Source organism: Chelmon rostratus, chromosome 11 (assembly GCF_017976325.1).
Source record: "Chelmon rostratus isolate fCheRos1 chromosome 11, fCheRos1.pri, whole genome shotgun sequence".
NCBI classification, from domain to species: Eukaryota; Metazoa; Chordata; class Actinopteri; order Chaetodontiformes; family Chaetodontidae; genus Chelmon; species Chelmon rostratus.
Genome location: NC_055668.1, coordinates 25,909,208 through 25,927,592, shown reverse-complemented (window position 1 = coordinate 25,927,592; position 18,385 = coordinate 25,909,208). Strand labels below are relative to the sequence as shown.

Sequence of the window (18,385 nt, the reverse complement as noted above, 5' to 3'; positions counted from 1 at the left end):
CTCCAGTTTCAGCTCCACTCCTCCTCTGATGTGTCGGAAGTCATGTGACCCAACAGAAACAGATCAATACGAGGCTGAACAGGATCTGATTGAATGATTTACAGGCCGCTGTGTTGCACCGCACCAACAAATAATAAAAAAAAGGGTCATCTCAGGGTCAGCGTCCCAACACTTGGCACTATAGTGTGATTATTTTTGAAAATGAATAGGATGAGATTTGCTGAGGCAGCCTGTCTGCTCTCCTATTAAAAAAGATAATGGTGGACTGTTGGCGGGTTACTGAGTGACCAAGCTGCGGCGGCCATGGCCTACATATTTCTGTTTGTTTAATAAACGATAAGATCGCTGCTTCCCGGCATTAAAGTAGGGCACCTCACCGGCACAGAGACGCTCAGAGGGAAAAACAGACGAGGATCATGAGAAAAGCTTTGTTGGGGATTAATTGGCGTCCACAGTAAAGGAGAGAGAGACAGAATAACGTGAATGAGTAATAAAGACTGAGTGTTTGTGTACGAGGGTGTGAAGACGGATTATTCAGACCCGTCCGTGCTCTCGCCCTCGCTGCTGCACCGGATTACCGGACTGTGCCGCTGTTCTCTGAGACTTTCACATACGTTCATGGTCCCTGTCTGCGTGTTCAGAAGAAGCCGTAGAGTCGGCTGCGTCAGGATCTGCAGTCGCTAACGCTAACGTTAGCAGGCATGTCAAACTCATTCCATAAAGGGCCAACCAATCAACATCAAGGGATCACTTAGTTATCAGCTGAAGACTGAGATCAGCTGATTAATTGATTCCAGCCTGGTGTGCTCCTCCTTGGTTTGAAGGAAAACCTGCAACCACACGGCCCTTTATGGAATGAGTTTGACATGCTTGCGTTAGTGGGTCAGGGTTACATAACGGCTGCCTGCTCTGTGAATTCCTGATGAGAAAGTCCTGTTAGCCAAAGCTCGACTTTCACCTCTGCCACCCAAAATCTGACAAGTTTATCAAAGCAATGTTATAGAAAGAAAGACTGTCCTCGAAACTTAACTCCACTTAATCATTTTATATGTTGTTGTGGTTTGCGCTGCTATAGTCGACGGCATCATACTACTTTTCTCTCTATTTTCTCTATTCTATTTTACTTTCTATTCTTGCTTTTATTGCTATACTTCTAGTTATCCATTTATAACTTTTACTATTTATTTATTTATTATTATTTATGTATTTCTGTCCGCCTGAGTCTCCCCTCTGACGACCAATAAAAGCTGATCTTATCTTGAACTCCTACAGTCTGCCTCTGATGTTTGATGGATTATTTACACACACAAAAAAAAAGGTGTTCAAGCAGAGCAGCTCTCAGGAGTTGGAGGCAAGCCGTCCCAGCTGACGCCCCCGGGGGATCTGCGCCCACGATGTGCAGGAACGTGAACAAGGTTCATCTGAAAAAAAAAAACACGCACAGCCAGCAGTTTTTTTCCAGAGAGGGACGGCCCCTCGTCAGCCTTTACTGCACAGTAAATACTTGTGGAAACACGGCAGTACATACAGTATGTTATATAAGACTTGGGCAACAGAGAAGCATAATGGGTTTTGAAAAATGGGTCATGCATGGTCCTTCAGTCAGTCATTGCAAACTGTGGCAACGCATGTTGAAACCCAACAGAACTCAATGTACATGATGACTGATGACTGTTAAATAATAATAAAAAAACAGGAGAAGTTTTCTCTGCTTTTTAAGTGCCGTCTGCACTTTTCTGGCAAGTGAAAATAATTACATCTCAACAAACTTTTCAACCCATTTGAACTATTTTCAGACAGGTGTTTGATGCCTCCATCCCACTGTATAACCTGACACAGTTTGGTCCCATTCACGACAACAGACCTGGGTCAGATCAGCATATCAAAAAACTACTTCTCTCACATCAACGTCGTCCCATTTGTCCAAGCCTGAGTTCCTCCCGCAACATCGCCCGCTTCCTGGACTTTTAGTATTCGGGACGAGCCGCCGACATTCTTTCCAGTCAGCGGCTCGTTTCGCAATGAGCCCGACGTGATGTGAATGTGGCGCGAAGTCCTTCTCAAACAGATGCTTGGAGAAGAGCCGCTTCTGGCTCCCGCTGTTGCTCTGGACTTGTCGTTCAATGACAGAAAGGGTCCATTGTTGTATAAGGAGCTTTTTCAGACCCTATAGACACTCGGTCGACTGAGCGAATGAGTGACCCAGATCAGACTGATGAGTTTGGACGGTGCAGCCACACAAGCTGCTTCACTGTTGCTTGGTGATTTCTTGCTTTTTTTTGTCTGGGTCTTTAGGACTTCAGACATCTTGCCATGGCAACCTCACATAAGAGAGTGCTGAGTGTTTGAAACCAGCGCTGGACGAGAGACAGCAGCAGCACGAAAGACAAAAAAGCTTCACCAGAGGCAGCCAGGATGTCACCAGGATGTGCGGTGCTTAAATCCCGGCCGTCTCCTGCAGCTTCTCAGTGAAGCGGCGCTTTGATCTGACAGACAGTTGTTTGTAATGAAGCCTGTGACGGCTTTATTCAATTAATTCTACGTCCACACCTTCCGGTGCGGGATAAAGTCACCATTAACATTCTCCTGGAAGTTAAAGTCTTAATTTCATTGGATCTTCAATGCATTTATCCACCACGAATATCAAATAAAAGCTAACCGCCACTGCTCGGCTTTGCCGTTCTGTCAAAGTCCAACGCGAGCTACTGCAGAGACTTCCGTCAGCTGCTTCACATTCAGTGTGTTTACATGCACCCAGGTGGCCAGGTAACAGTCAGATCTCAGATCAGTCTCCAGTGAGCTCATTTCTGCAACAGCAAACAACAAACCTGGTGTCGCTAACTGGCGGGTGGAGGTTTTCTCCTGTGACATTTCTACTGCAGAGCGCTGAGTTCTCTGCCACGTCAAGTCGAGAAAGTCAGCCAGCTGCGACTTCTATTGTCAGAGCTGTTCATCAAAATGAGGTTGTGGGTAAAGAAAGTGGACTACTGACCTGCTGCATGTATGAGCAGAGCCACAGTAACCAGTCGACCATGAAAATGCACAGATTAAAGCGTTGCTCTTTTATTACCTCTCCTTTATTCTTGCTGTTGTAACAAGTAAATTTCCCCGCTGTGGGATCAATAAAGTCTTATCTTATCTAACCTTTCCACAAACAGAGCACCAGAGCCAGAAGCACTCGTCTCTGCTCATCAAGGTCGATTTGAAGCGAATGTTGAAAGTTGGCGCCCACCTGAAGGGAGATGAAGCTCAAAACTCGCCTCACACAGAGCGCGAGCAGGTGAGAACTGAACACATGAGGTCGTCTTCGCTCGCTCATTATTAGAGTTCAGCAGTGCAGGCTGTCAATTAGTTTCCATTTCTTTAATTGTTGAAGGCTGAAAGTTTCCATCATTTAATGAATATTGCTGTGATAAAACTTCTGACCACGCTTGACAACAGTGAGCTCGACTTTAACTTCAGTCACTACACGAGGAAGAAAATCTGCTATTTTGGCCCAATAAGGACATTTCTAAGCACTGAGTGCCAGAAACGGTGCTTCGCTGAAGCTGCTTTGCAGGGCTGAGATCACTGATTGATGATCAATCTTTAAGTTTTTAGCCACAATCAGTGAAACATCTGAACTCACCAGTCTGACTGTTCAACTACATGTTAAAACCAGAACAGGACGTCTGGAAGACGGCTTCATCTTCTACCAGCTGCGAGCTGCAGGCTGCAGGTCATCAGCCTGATGGCAGCTGTGAGACAACACAACAACATAACAGAACCGAACAAACACAGAACTGTCCGTCAGCAGCTCCGGTTCAACGTGTCACAATATTAAAACATTTAAAAAGAAAAAAGATCTGCTGCAGCCTTTTGTTCGATTAAACAGGCAGCAATGTCAAACAGCACAAAAACAACAAGAACAACATCGACAAAGCTTCACAAGACAATCTATATCTCATGGTACACGACGGCGTTCCTACGTCCTGACAGCGGAGTGATGTCGGAAACGTTTCCTGCCTTCACAAAAACACGTTTAAAAAGTCACCAAAGCAAAGAAAGTGAGAATGGACACGAAAACAGTGACACTGTTCTCTGCTTTTACCGTCCGAACACTCAGGACGAACTCTAGCTTATTGATTTACTGATTATTGAATTACACACAGTTGTTCTGATTGTTATTGTTGTCGGACGACTGAAGGAGCATGAAACAGTGACGTCATAAAAACTACGTGCTAACCAGCAGTGACTCTGCTGAGAAAATCCTCCTTTCATTATCATCACGTTTGACTAAATCAGCATGAATCCAGCTCAGTGTGAACAGATCTGCAGCGCGTTCGGCTGCACGGACATTTCAAACAATCACAAAAAGTTAGAGGCGACTGAATGTCGTCTTCATCAGCCAGTCAGCCGCCCACTCGCTTGTATCTCATGTCATCGTTTTGGAAAAGCTGTTTCATGGGGTGAAAAATACTGTTTTGCTTTGGGTGGAGGGCTGAAACTGAGAGGAAATAATGCATTTACACATTTAACCAGCTTAAAGCAGACGCACTCGTGTACTCTATTCAACAAACTGTACAACTGATAAGAATTATTACCTGAGCAAACCAGCAAACGAAAGGAGTTTTGGTGATACAAACACATGTGACTGATATGTTTTCACTGCTGAAGTGATTTGATCAGTGAAGTTTGTGGACGGCTGACAGATATTTTCAAAGATATCTTCCTTTATGTGACATCAAAAAGTCTGTGTGACGTGTGCAAATAAAAGGATTTCTAGTGTTTCTGTTCAGGGAAAGTTCCCATCTGATCTGTCCAACCCTCATGTAACAACACCAACTGCATGACAGCCCATAATATTATTGTTTGACATCTGAACCCGTTCCCTCTGCAGCCCGATCCACGACCACAGAGACGCATAAGGTGCACTGTGTGTGTGTGTTTGAGAGTGTGTGTGTGTGTTTGTGCTGAGTGTGTGTGTGTGTGTGTGTGTTTGTGCTGAGAGTGTGTGTGTGTGTGTGTGTGTGTGTGTGTGCGTGTGTGTGTGCGTGTCACTCCAGGCCGAAGCCCTCAGCGTTGGAGATGGCGATGGTGAGTTTGTGTTTGAGCTCCTTCCTGGTTCGATACGGAGGCAGACAGATCTGATTAAAACAGGTGTGAGAGATCGGCAACCTGCAGAGAGACAGACAGTGAGAGACAGAGAGACAGACAGAGAGAGAGAGACAGAGAGAGACAGAGAGACAGACAGACAGAGAGAGACAGAGAGACAGACAGAGAGAGACAGAGAGACAGACAGAGAGGGACAGACAGAGAGAGGGACAGACAGAGAGACAGACAGAGAGAGACAGAGAGACAGACAGAGAGAGGGACAGACAGAGAGGGACAGAGAGACAGACAGACAGAGAGAGAGACAGAGAGGGGGACAGACAGAGAGAGACAGAGAGACACAGAGAGACACAGAAAGGCAGACAGAGAGAGGGACAGACAGAGACAGACAGAGAGAGACAGAGAGACAGAGAGGCAGACAGAGAGACAGACAGAGAGAGGGACAGACAGAGAGAGACAGACAGAGAGAGACACAGAGACACAGAGAGACACAGAAAGGCAGACAGAGAGAGAGACAGACAGAGAGAGATAGAGAAAAGGACAGACAGACAGAGACAGACAGAGACAGAGGCAGAGAGAGACAGAGAGAGAGACAGAGGAAAGGACAGACAGACAGACAGATAGACAGAGAGAGAGAGAGACGGACAGAGAGAGACAGACAAAAATATTATACTTAATTTAAACTTTTTAAAGAATGTATGAAGTACACGCAGGATTCATGAGCATTCAAAAACAGAGAGCGTGTGTGCGTGTGTGTGTGTGTGTGTGTGTGTGTGTGTGTGTGTGTGTGTGGGGCAGCTTGTCCGCTCTCTGACCCAGATTCTGGGTGTTTTGTGTTAAAGTTCAACAGTGTGTCCTCTCTCCTGCAGCTCAGTTCACACCTGGTCTGAGATACAGACGGTTCACAGAGCGGCTCACCTGTTAATGCTTCACCTGCAGGTTCTGTCGGGCAACTCGAACGCTTCAGATCAGCCAATCAGAAAGTTAGATGAGTCAGTGGCGGCTGCTGTGTCTGTGGATTTTCTGTGTCTGTGTTAGATATTTAAGTCAGACCAAGCTTCTCTGTCTCATTGTGTTGCTTCAGTCTGTATTTGAGTCTGGCAGCAGTATGAAAGTGTACAGTCCAGTCTGTCCCCGGATCGCTGAGCTTCTGTTGCTCGTCTTTAAAGTTGTCCGAGCAGAGTTCTGGTCTCAGCTCGGTCGGTTTTTGGAACCTACCAGTCAGTTGGAACGTCGATCTTGGAGATTTTGAAGTTGAGGTCGGCCATTCCTCCGACGGGGACGCGGTCGCTTCCCGTGGCGAAGTGGAGGAGCTTCTTCTGCAGCTCCAGGGGGAAGGCCAGCACCACGTCCCAGAAACACCTGGCGCGACACAGAGCAGAAGACGTGAAGACGTGTGATAGTGTTAAAGAGGTCACCTTCTCCTTTCTGATTCCAGCTGCGTTCACGTGTTCTCTGGACTGTTCATGTGCTTTGATCGCACTTTGTCCACCTGCTGCAGGTGATTTTGGAGGGTTTTTTTCCCATAACCTGCCGCTGTGTCCTCTGCTGTCCAGTGGTCACTGCACAGAGACCGGCCTGCCAACTGAACCATCAACCATCTAATGGAGGAGAGCCAAGTTATTCTTATGACTGGGCAGCCGGAGCCGTTTGATCTCACAGGCACTTGGAAGAACATTAGAGGGGTACTTGGAAAATCGGGTCAATTTCATTTATTTATTGGTCACCACCCGTTATGACTGCAGCTGTGCTGCTGCGTCCGCGGGACGGACCGCAGTGCACATCGTCCTCTGACTTCCTGAGCGATCCTGAGCTCAGAGGTGACTTTTGAAAACGTTGGATGAATAATGTGAAGATCGTACTGTGACAGTGAACCCTCCACAGGTGGGGTGTTCACATGCACAGATTCTAAATGACCGGCTGAGGAATAAACAGGTGACAGCTAGCCGGGCAGACAGCGCTGAGGTTGTGTAACAGGCCTGCAGCTGCTCGTCGTCGGCTGTCAGCGCCGTGCGAGCGCATTCTCTGTGGCTGACAGGCGTTGGCTTGTTCTCCTCCCCGACTGCTGGAAACAAAAGGACTGGAGGACATCTGTTTGAGAGCTACTTCCTGTTACTGAATTAACGCCTTTCATACCTGCAGCTTAATCACAATGCAAACCATCAGTCAATCATCACTGAATTTCTCTTGAATTGAACACAAACTCTGGTTGGGATGAGGTGAAACAAACGCAGCAGCACTGACACTGACTGTCCTCAGCTGACACCGTCTGTCCAACAGGAACATCAGATGAAGGCAGAGTCTGTCAGAAGGGAACGCGAGTCGCTGTGCGAGCAGTGAGTCAGCACGGCTGAGCTGGTTTCTGGGAACAGGAAATGCAGGCGTCTCACCGTACGGTGGTTTCTGTCTTGCTGTATCCTTCATACTGAGCGGCTTTCTGCAGAGCGCCCATGTCGAGCTCCGGGCTCCCGCACACCAACATCTCCACCTCCTCCGGCCGCAGCAGCTGCACCGAGAGAGAGAAATAATCAGTACGCACCTCGAGAACTGAAACTGTTAGAGCCATGAGTAATAATATAATCAGAAAGCAACATAAGAATTCATAGATTTAGTATTTTTAATTTCTAGTTTGTTTATTTCAGGAAAGAGATGTTTACTGTAAGTAAGGCGTCATTTAACAGTCATTTAGATTCAGGACTTTTAATTTGATAGTGTGCATAAAGGCTGACGCACTTCAGAAGTGAAACCACGGTGGAAAGAGCCAGAAGGATTTTAGACCAGCACGGATGTATACAGTTTTTTGACCGTGCTTGCTGTGTAACTCTGAAACATGGAAATCGTATTTGAAGACCTTTTTTCTTAGATAAAGTATTTTGTTTGATTAAGAACCCAGCTTGCTCGCATCCATTCTTTTTGCTGGACTGAATGACACAGATATATTAGAAGATATATATATATAGAATATATAGCAGATATATAAAAAAAAGCAAAAAGGCTTCATAAAGAAAAGAAACCCAACGATCGCAGCGTTCACACATTTATGGACTTCAAAAACAACAAATAGCTATCATCATAATCTCACAAAACAACAACGACAGAACGTACTGACACGCAGTAACATAACAAAACAGGATGCATAAAGTAATGTAACATTAACTGATAACCGATCAAATATGATATCAATATTCAGACAGGATGACTAACAGTATATGCATAGTTTCCTGTAAGTCTCTCATGCATGGCTCAACAGAGACTTAATTACATTCAATAGCTACAGCTGAGCAACATGCCGACCATAAACGGCATCAACAGGCGTTTGATTGCATGAAACTACAGCGGCCATGAGAAAGCACTTCATGAAAACAGCTGGATGGACGCAACATCAGCCTTTCAGCAGAATTTCCATTAAAACACAACAGCGCCCAACGCAACGATCGCTTCCGCCGCTCGGGTGGCGTAAGAACGTCGTGGGCGAGCAACACGGCCGGTAAATCAGGAGGAGGAACAGGAAGTTCTGCATCATCACAGTAGCTGGTATTCGTGTCAAACTGGCAACTTCCAGGAGTGAAAGCTTCTTACGTACATCCGTGGAAAAGTCAAAAGTTTGTGAGCACAACTTAACGTCTGACTCGCTGGCCAAGAGTCTGACTCTGCAGGTCAGTCATGAAGGTCACGCTGAAACTGTTTTAGCTTTAAAACAATCAATAATGCACCTGAAATACACAAATCATGTATGTGTGTGCGCAGTATTTGCTTTGACAACAGTTCAAAAATGTAATAAAAGTTCTTGTAACCAGCAGCGACACCGCGGCACGCTCAGTTTGACCTAATCAGGCTGTTTGTTTGTGTCACATCCAAACAGCCCGAACCTGAACGTGAAGGTCAAAAACTCCAGGTTTTACTTTACACACACACACACACACACACACGCACGCACGCACGCAAACACACACTGTTAACCACAGGCCTGCCTCATCACATCCTGACACGTCAGACGATGTGGACGTGACTGACGGATCGAATGCAAACAGAGCTGAGAGTGAGACAGGTGTGTTTTTAGTTGTACTCGTCACGTAGCTGTTAGTTATTTTTTATCAAATCAGTTAACCTTTTTGTGAGGAGAGTGTCCTCTGCCCTCTGAAAGCAAAGGCAAAGGTGAAAATCAGACTTTTTCCAGTTTTGTCTAAACACGACGTATCTGTCTGTCAGTGTAGGAGTGTGGAGGGGAGGTTAGAAAAGACGCTGATGATGTCCATCTGTACGTCCATCACGGAAGACAAACTTTCCACTTCCTCCAAACATCCAAAAAATCTCCAGCTCATGATGAAATGATGCGTTCAGGCTCATGCTTCACGCTAATTCTAACTTCAATGTAAGTGATGATGGGAAAAGTCCACAGTCAAACATGTCAGGCTTCAGCAGTCTGAGTGAAATCATGTGATCTTCCAGAGTGTGTGTTCGCCGTGTTTCCCTTTGAGCTGCAGCGGAATAGTTCATTTGGAAATTTGAAGAAGTCTGTAATTTAGTCCTCATATTTGCTTCAGGTGACCTTCGCGATACATTTTTGCACAAAAAAAGGACTGTGGATCTTAACCGATCACTCACACTGAGACCACATGAGGAAAGGATCTGTGAATATCCAGTATGAACAGGAGGAACAACCACAGCGAGAAAAAAGCTTCAGTGTGATTTTAAGTTGAGGTGCAATAACAATCCCAACCTGTAGGGGGCAGTAGAACGGATTTAAATGTTTGGTCTGGCTGGAAAATCAGGAGAAGAAGATAAAATAAGTGAAGATGTTGTGAAAATTAAATTATAAATACAGATAACGCTTGAACGTTGACATTTTTGTATCAGACCAAAAAGTCGAGAACTGAATATCACGTCACGCCACAGAGATCAACGTGAAAATGACAACATGATATAAATATCTGCCCGGCGACAAGGTCGGGAGGAGTTATTATCTGCACGGCTCAGACTTGTCGTCGCTGTTTCAGCCTCCACTGTTTGGATCAGCTCGTCCCGTCTCTGACCCAGATTCAGCCTCTCAGCTGATAAACGCAGATCGACCTGTCCGTCGCTCGGTCTTATCTGTGGTCTGTCACACGGAGTTATTTCAGTGTGTTCGCTCTGCTGCCGCCGCGACTCCTGAAGCTCCCCCACAAGGTTCGCTGTGAACTTCACCGCGACCCCAGAACTTCACCGTGACCCGTGTGGGTCAGAACCAAAAGGTCAGAGGTCAAAGCTGTCTCACAAACAGCGCTTCATGTGCGGCTGATGTAATATTACCACAGCATCAAAGAACCGTCTGGAAGTTTCGCTCTTTGTCCACTGGTTGTCTTTTGCAGCTGCAGCTCAGAAGAGTTTTAGTTTCTTTTTGTGTTCAAATCAAATAAAATGTGAATCCACAGAGATTATTAACATTTCACTTGAATAAAACGAATATAAAACGATAAGAAAACAATACTAATAACAGCACAAACATGAAAACTGAGCGAGAGCAGCGAAGGCAGCACAGTGGTTTGTTGTGGATTCCTCTCCTGTGTTATTTGGGTCCTTCAGGGGCCTCTGACCCTGTTCAGGGTCTCCAGAGTTGTACAAACAACAACACGATCAGATGTGAGTCAGCGCTTCTTTATCGGGGAGGACAAACATTCGACTGAGGGACACAAACAGAAGATCCTGCTTCATTCTCATTTTTGGCCAAACGCGATGGAGAAGAAGAAGAAAGATTCAAAAGTTACAACCTCCCATTGACCTTCCCCCCCGCTTTGTCTGCCACTGTTGCGAAACAGGAAGTGGTGAACTCCACATTACTCGCATGTTTGAAATGTTGCTCCAAAGAATTTCTTTTCACACCATTTTGACAGCTGAGTCACATCTGATCTGAGCTGAAATCAACACGAGGACACCCCCACGTCACTCACAGGAAACACTGCTGCTGGACACTTTACACTGCATGAATGTCAAACCCTGACTAGTTCTCACAGCTTCAGCCAGTCTGTGAACTTCACTGAGCATTAGAAATAAAAGAAAATGTTATTTTAATGAGAATCACACTAACACTGTGTGTCAGAGGTCAGATTTAAAGAACTAAACAGCCACTATAAATCCTCCAGAAGCGACACTCAGCAGTGCTGTTGGCCATGCTGCTCTCTACAAGGATGTGTTTCTGATGCTGTCCTGAATGGAGCTTACTGCTGAATGGATGCTGAATTAGCTTATTTAGTGTCAGCACTGCGAGCAGCTGACCAGCACTGCAAAGCAAACCGAAAGCTGTTCTTGAACCATCTGGAGGACATGCATGGTTCATTCCTTCAAACGGCAGATCACGATTGGTCGAGCGAGGTTTCATTTGAACTCAAGACTCCACAGTAACTGGAAGCAAGATGGCGCCAATCTGTATACGCTTGCAGAAGAGTAACAGCAGAAAACACAGACGACGAGCACATCGTCTGCTAATCTGAAAGGAGGAAACATCTTTCTGTGGATTATCATTTTGTTTTGGACTCAATGTTTTTATTGCAGCAGAGTGTTATTGATCTGTGGATCACTGAGAGACGTCATCAGTGAGTTGTCTCAATGTTGCTTATATTTTAAAAACCATCAGTTCGTGAGAACCTTTCTAATGTGTTTAATACGAGTATAAAAGTAAACGCTGGAATTGCATGAGTACGTTCAGCTTCCTGTCTCACTAAGAGCTCAGGCTTGAGGCAGAAATACACAAGAAGAAGCGAGACCAACGAGACTCGAGACTAAAACGGACTTCTAATTTTTAAATATTAAGACAACCTATTAAACTAAACCTTCAGCACCTTTTGTTTGAGAAGCCTCTCAGAACCTTTAATCAGAAACTCTCCTTCCACTGTTACGCTGATGATACACAACTGTACATCAAAACCCCCCCTAACTCCTCCACAGCTCTATCGTCCCTCACTTCCTGCCTTGAGGAAATCAAGGCATGGATGAATAACAACTGTCTTCAGCTAAACAGCAATAAAACGGAAGCACTCCTCGTTGGTACCCCACATCAGGTTCGCTCCTCACCCGTATCCCAACTTACCTTTGACGGACAGATCATTCCTCTCTCCTCCTCAGCAACAAACCTGGGAGTTCGGTTTGACCCCCATCTGACCTTCAATGACCACATAAAACATATGTGCAAAACCTCATTCCACCATCTCTGCAATATTTCAAAACTCCGTCCCACTCTCTCCCTCCCGCAGCAGAACAACTGGTCCGTGCATTCATCTCCATCAGGCTGGACTACTGTAACGGGCTCTTCATCGGGACACCTGGCAAAACCATCCAGAAGCTGCAGTACATCCAAAACAGCGCTGCCAGGGTCCTGATGAGAGCCCGTCAATACGAGCACATCACCCCCACCCTTAAATCCCTGCACTGGCTCCCTGTTTCATCCCGGATCAATTATAAAATCTTGCTACTCACCTATAAATGCATCTATGGACTGGCACCCACATACCTCCAAGAACTCCTGACCCTACAGTCCACCACCCGCACTCTCAGATCCACAAACACCCCCAGCACCAGGCTCTCCACCATGGGAGACCGAGCCTTTTGCTCGGCCGCACCACGCCTCTCGAACAGCTGAGGGCTATTCAGAGCCTCGACTCTTTTAAATCAGGCCTGAAAACTTCTTTATTCAGAAAGGCCAATGAATGTTGATTATGAACTGATTTTAACCTGTTTATTGTTTTCATTGAGCATTGCTTTAACTTTTTTTTTTGTACTTTGTACTCACTTTGAGATCCTCCCGATGAAAAGTGCGCTAGAAATTAAATTTATTATTATTATTATTATTATTATTATTATTATTATTATTATTAAACTGGAGCGAATGACTAATGGAACGTTTGCATGTGATGTTTGTGCAACCAACAAGCCAGTCTCAACTGCTTCCTTAACCCTCCACGTGCACGCCCACACACACGTGCACACGCACACACACACACACACACACACACTGTGGACTCACCATGAGTGCATCAGAGGCACACACACTGTGGAAGCCGTGGTAGAAGGCCGCAAACTGTTTATAAATGGATTTATTCAGCAGGAAGTCGACGTAGAGTTGGACATATTCTGTGGAGAGAGACACAACGGCGTGATTTTAAATATGCTCATTATACAAACTCTTTGCAGTTTACCCTCCAGGCTCGGTGCCTCCGTTTAACACACAGAGGGACACTGGCAGAGAGCTGGAGCCGGACGCCAATGAGAGCTGCTGGATGGAAAATCAGGTTTAATAAGCGAGTTCTCAGCTCGCCTTCGTCCTCTTAAACAGAACAAAGAAACTCTGTGGAGCCAGGTTTCTGTTCGGTAAACAGCACAGGAGGGTTTCAACAGTTCAGCTGTTCTCTGAAGAGCGCAGCACTGAACACCAACATGAGCAGCATCCAATGTTTCACTGTCTGTAACCACTGCACGCTGCACGCTGCACACCGGGTGTTACAGTATCACTCCCAATGTTAATACGACACTATTTGCACCCGGGAGGGAGGAAGCATGGGGAGAGATGGTCCAACTTTTCAGAATCACATTTGTGTTTGTACGTTCTCATGCTAAAACATCTGTCTGCACCACCACCCCACGACTGCAACCAAACCTCCACACCTGCGAACATGCATGACTGTTTGCTGCTGGTTTTGCTCATTTCACTGGTTTCTGAGTGCCCGTTTGTCTTTGCTGCTGAGCTCTTTGCAAACCTCGAGTCCAGAGTCTGACCCACACAGCCTCTCTGCCTCTCCTGCTTCTCTTGTTGTAGGCGTAGCTGCAGTAAACCACACCTACAGTCTCTTTATGGACATGCACATTTCTTGAATGATGGAACAGATTGTTTGTGCTTCCATCGTTTGGCATCAGGACACAACAGCAAACAGAGCTGACTTTTGCTCTGAACCAGCTCCAAATAACTGAGGTGCTCCTCTTTCTCCTCTTGTGGCCTCGGTCGCCACGTCTGCTACAGGCTCCGACCTCTCGTCACGACGTGTTTTCCACAGTTGAACTGAACTTTTGCAGAAAATAAAAGGCCTTATTTTTTAGAATTAGGAGAAGAAACGTGGCACACCGACCTCCTGTATACCTGCGTGAACCTGCATCCTGCTGTTAACCCGACTGAAACGACCTGCGACGGCTGAAATACACAAACATGCTCACTCTGAGTGGACTCACCCTTCCTGTTCTGCTTGGTGACGGGGATTTTGTCTCCTCCAGGCTTCAGGTTGTAGGATTTGACCATGCCCATTTCCTCCTGGAAAACCTGCAACACACAAAAGGCATAATGTCACACAGGCGATGCTTTGCCACAACTAAAATCTGGCTAATATCTGGCGCATTGTTCTGCCTCTCATTCATGCAAACAGCGATAGCAGCAAATTACCAAACGAGGTTCAATTGGTGGAGAAAAGAAGAATGAATATTGTATTTCCTGTCATCTGGAGGACAGACAGAGGAAAGAAGTGCCTCCTGGATGTGATAATGGACATCTGTTCTCCACGTCAGCTTATGAGGTGATAATAGAGTAGATAATCTGCTTCTCTTAGACAGAAATACTGAGTTCATTCCTGGTGAGAGTTGAATTAAAAGAATGAGAACAGTGCAAGAAAAAGCCCCAGAAACAACCTGCTGTTGTTACACAAATGAGAAACACTGGAAGTATTACAAATATGAGTAAAGGATAGGACAGTCAGGACAAGTACACTTTACTTTTTTATTTTAATTTAAAGTATGTTTGACAGACACTTTTAAAACGTGTACTTCTTAACAAATATTCATCAAATTCTACTTAAATCTATTGAAAATGACTCCTCCTTCTACCTCCTTCTGCAGTACTTAAAGTGGTATTTCAAAGTAAAAAGTGTACTTTAATGTAAGTGTATTATAATTTGGACTTAAATGTACTTTTAAAAAGCATAAAAAATACTTTTAATAGTAATAAAGTGTACTTTCCAACACACTGGTGATATAATACAAATTGTACTGTGAGTGTGTTTGAATGCTTGTTTAGCAACTATTTGCACTTCAAGTATACTCAAGTAATACTCATGTGGTACTCAAGGATTAGATGAGTACACTAAAGTATACTCAAAGGTGACAAAAATAGCACAAAGTGTCAAAAAGTATAATTGAAGTATAATATTTGTGACCTGGGTGTAGTGTTGTATGAATGGAGGATTAAAGAAAGGAGCTATAATGAGCTCGAGTATTTGGCCTACAGGTATCAGTGGTATCAATCCTCTCACCTAACTCTTGCTGAGAAGGAGAATAAGCACAAAATGTTGAACAGCTTTCAATGAGGAGACTCATTTCACATGTGCTCCACAAATACACTTTGAGTTTACGGTTAGAATTAAATTGAGGTGAGGGGGAGCGGCTATAGGGAATAAATTATGTCATGAGGGCTCATGCAAGGACAGCAGCACAAACGTATATCTGTGTGGAAAATAGATGGGTACAAATACAGCAACAGAGGCACACACTGATGTACAAACAGAGAGAAAAAGACGGGGAGTGACGCTGAGTCAGAGCTATAGAAACTACAGAGAGAGCTCCAGTGTGCTGCAGGTCAGCGAGTTCAACTGCCCCGCGGTGGTGTGACCGCGGCCGGCCTATAGCTCGCAGCCCGCTCCCACTGTGGGTTAAAATAACACCTCCGCTCAGGCTTTTACATAACGTTTCCTCTCGCATATGTTACACCTTCACACTGAACCCCAGCTGCTGTAAAGTATTCCATTACATCTGGTTACTGCGCTCGGTGGCAGAGAGCGTGAAACGTGCTGACGTCACGTCATGTAAAGCCGACCTGCTCATGTCTGAAATGACGACTGTGGACCAAAATGAAGCCGCTTTTATCACTTCTAATGCAATCTGAAACTTTCTGGTGTTGCTGACAGTAAATGTATTAATATATTTCTACTTCACTTTGTGGGAAGTACTTCACTGTTACCAAACCACACAGATAATCATCATCAGTATTTACTTGCAGGAAGAAAGTGTCATTTTTCACAGCTTTAGGTGAGCAGTTGGTGGACATTCCTGCACCGTCCTGCAGACGATGATCAGGACAGATATCTAATCAGGAAGCTGATCATCTTTGGGGCGCTGTTTGCCGTGAGCTCAGTCTGCAGCGCCTCCCTGCAGGAACTGTCGTGTTCCCATCAAACCAAACCAAAACGGCTTGATTTAAAGATTTAACTCCACTAAATTATCATCAGCAATATAAAAGAAACATAAAAAATACAGGGTTTCCATCAAGTTAACAATCTTTTGGTCTAAACCTTTGTGATTTAAATATTGTTCATCTGACTGGATTTTATTTATAATAATATGCATACTGTTCCTGCTTATTGCGACCCGACACTTTGATGGTTAAATAAATGACTGAAGTGCTGTATGACATCAGTGGGGCTGATCCTGTTCACCCCCTGGCCTTTATTAAAATCACACACCAGTGACAGCAGTCACAGCTGTCTGTCAGCACGTCAGACCCCCTCTGACACCTTCATCGCAGAGTTTTATATGCGCTCAGATCTTTCTCACATCATTAACAGCAGTGGTGATTAACTTTAAACAAAACCCTGACTAAAAAGCAACTTACACAGCTTGTCACGCACACACTGCTAATGCTGAGCTGAATCTTTGATACGTCACCAGTAAGTGATGGACTTTTATGCACTGAAAATGAATAAAAAGAAACTTTCTTTGCAGTTGCCACATTCAAATAAGCCGTGCATCATGAAGCTCCCAGCCGAGCTTTCAGTGTCTTTCATACCTGAAAGGTGAGGTAGAAGTCTTCCTCTACATTTCCCTCGTAGCTCAGCAGCTCTCCCAAACCATGAGCCAGCTCCTGCAGACAGACACAGCAGGTCATTGGTTCAATCCCGAAGCGGCTGAGAGAAGTCAAATGAGACGAGTGATTCCTCTTTAAGGTGCCACTGCAGGGAAAACTCAAAAACATCCACGACTTCATGTTACATGGTATGAAATGACCTTTCGTCTTCAGAAGCTGTGTCCAGCTGCAGCATCGCCTGAGCTCCGGGCTACAAGCTAACTCCCAGTTATGTGACAGTTTCAGAAAACAGTCGAGCAGGACACCGATGATCCACCTCGCTGAACTGATTCAGGCATTCACTGAATGAAGTTTCATTATTTTGCTTGTTGGGGTCACCAGAGTTAAGACGCTGATGCCAACTGCAGGCCTCATATCTGATGTCCTGCTGTTACACAACCACAGGGGGCCCGTTTGAGTGTCCCGGAGTGTGTGTGTGTGTGTTTGTGGGCATGACTGAGTCTACAGCTGGTACAACCGGGGACAAAAGCTTTGACCCAGTTGAAAAACAGCTGATGTTTGGGTCAGCGGTGAAGGTTAGAGTTAGGCAAGTAGCGGTTAGGGTTGGGCTAAGTGTCCAGGAAATGAATGTAAGTCTATGCAATTTCCCCCAAAGTGACCCAACTAAGTGTGTGTGTGTGTGTGTGTGTGTCCAGGTGAGACCCGGAGTCTTTGACCTTCACACTGAGGAAGGTTTTGGATGTGAAACAGCTCCTGTATCAGGTAACTTCGAGTGACATTTCACGATCTGCTGCACAATACAGGTGAACTGTTCCGTCAGTCTGTCGCAAAGCGAGGACAAAAAGCGAGCACGCCACTCTCGCTAAGCTGCAGACGAAAACTGTCAACACCTGCAGCAGGTGTGTGGAACTCAATGCCTTCCTCAAACGCACCTCTTTGTCTTTGTTAGCAGCTGCATCTAGGTCACAGTGTCAGTTCTCTTTGCATACTGCAGCCTGGTCCTGTCAGTTACTCATAATGAGCTTTTTTGTTGTGCAAAGGTCCCCGAACTGCTTCCATAAGAAAATAACAACACCCCAGGGGGGCCATTATGTGCACGAAAACCAGAAATTGTTCACACACTCTGAGAACAAGAAAGTACACGATGTGAGTACAGTATGTACGGCTGTGATGTATACACTGGCATGCATGAGTGTGACGCAGAATGTGTGTGTGTGTGTGTGAGAGTGGCTGAACCTGTAAATGTGTGTGTGTGTGTGTGTGTGTGTAAGACAGGGAAGTGAGCTGAAGTGGTTGAATAAGCTTCTGGGAACACAAGAAAGCTTTCAAACTCTTTGTTACATCAACAAAGTGTTGCATGTGAATTTTACAAAAACAAACTAGTTTGCTCAGAGTTTCACTGAAAGTAAAAAGAGTGTGCATGATGAAAGCGAGCAAACTAACTATCGCTCAGAGAAAATCACATACCTTGCACGATATTTCAAA

The 18,385-nt window shown here is 45.2% G+C and overlaps 1 protein-coding gene across 1 annotated transcript in view; it reads right to left on the bottom strand.

The window, feature by feature from the left end:
* Window positions 1-1,463: 1,463 nt before the first annotated feature.
* The window catches only part of hectd2 (HECT domain containing 2), a 43,219-nt gene continuing 26,297 nt past the window's right edge, over window positions 1,464-18,385 (bottom strand). The window contains exons 17-22 of the mRNA XM_041947752.1: window positions 16,883-16,957; window positions 14,284-14,371; window positions 13,088-13,194; window positions 7,482-7,597; window positions 6,310-6,453; window positions 1,464-5,157 (exon numbers count right to left, since the gene is read on the bottom strand). Of these exons, the coding sequence (XP_041803686.1) occupies window positions 5,037-5,157; window positions 6,310-6,453; window positions 7,482-7,597; window positions 13,088-13,194; window positions 14,284-14,371; window positions 16,883-16,957 (651 nt within the window). The 3' untranslated portion in view covers window positions 1,464-5,036. The remainder of the gene's footprint in view (window positions 5,158-6,309; window positions 6,454-7,481; window positions 7,598-13,087; window positions 13,195-14,283; window positions 14,372-16,882; window positions 16,958-18,385) is intronic.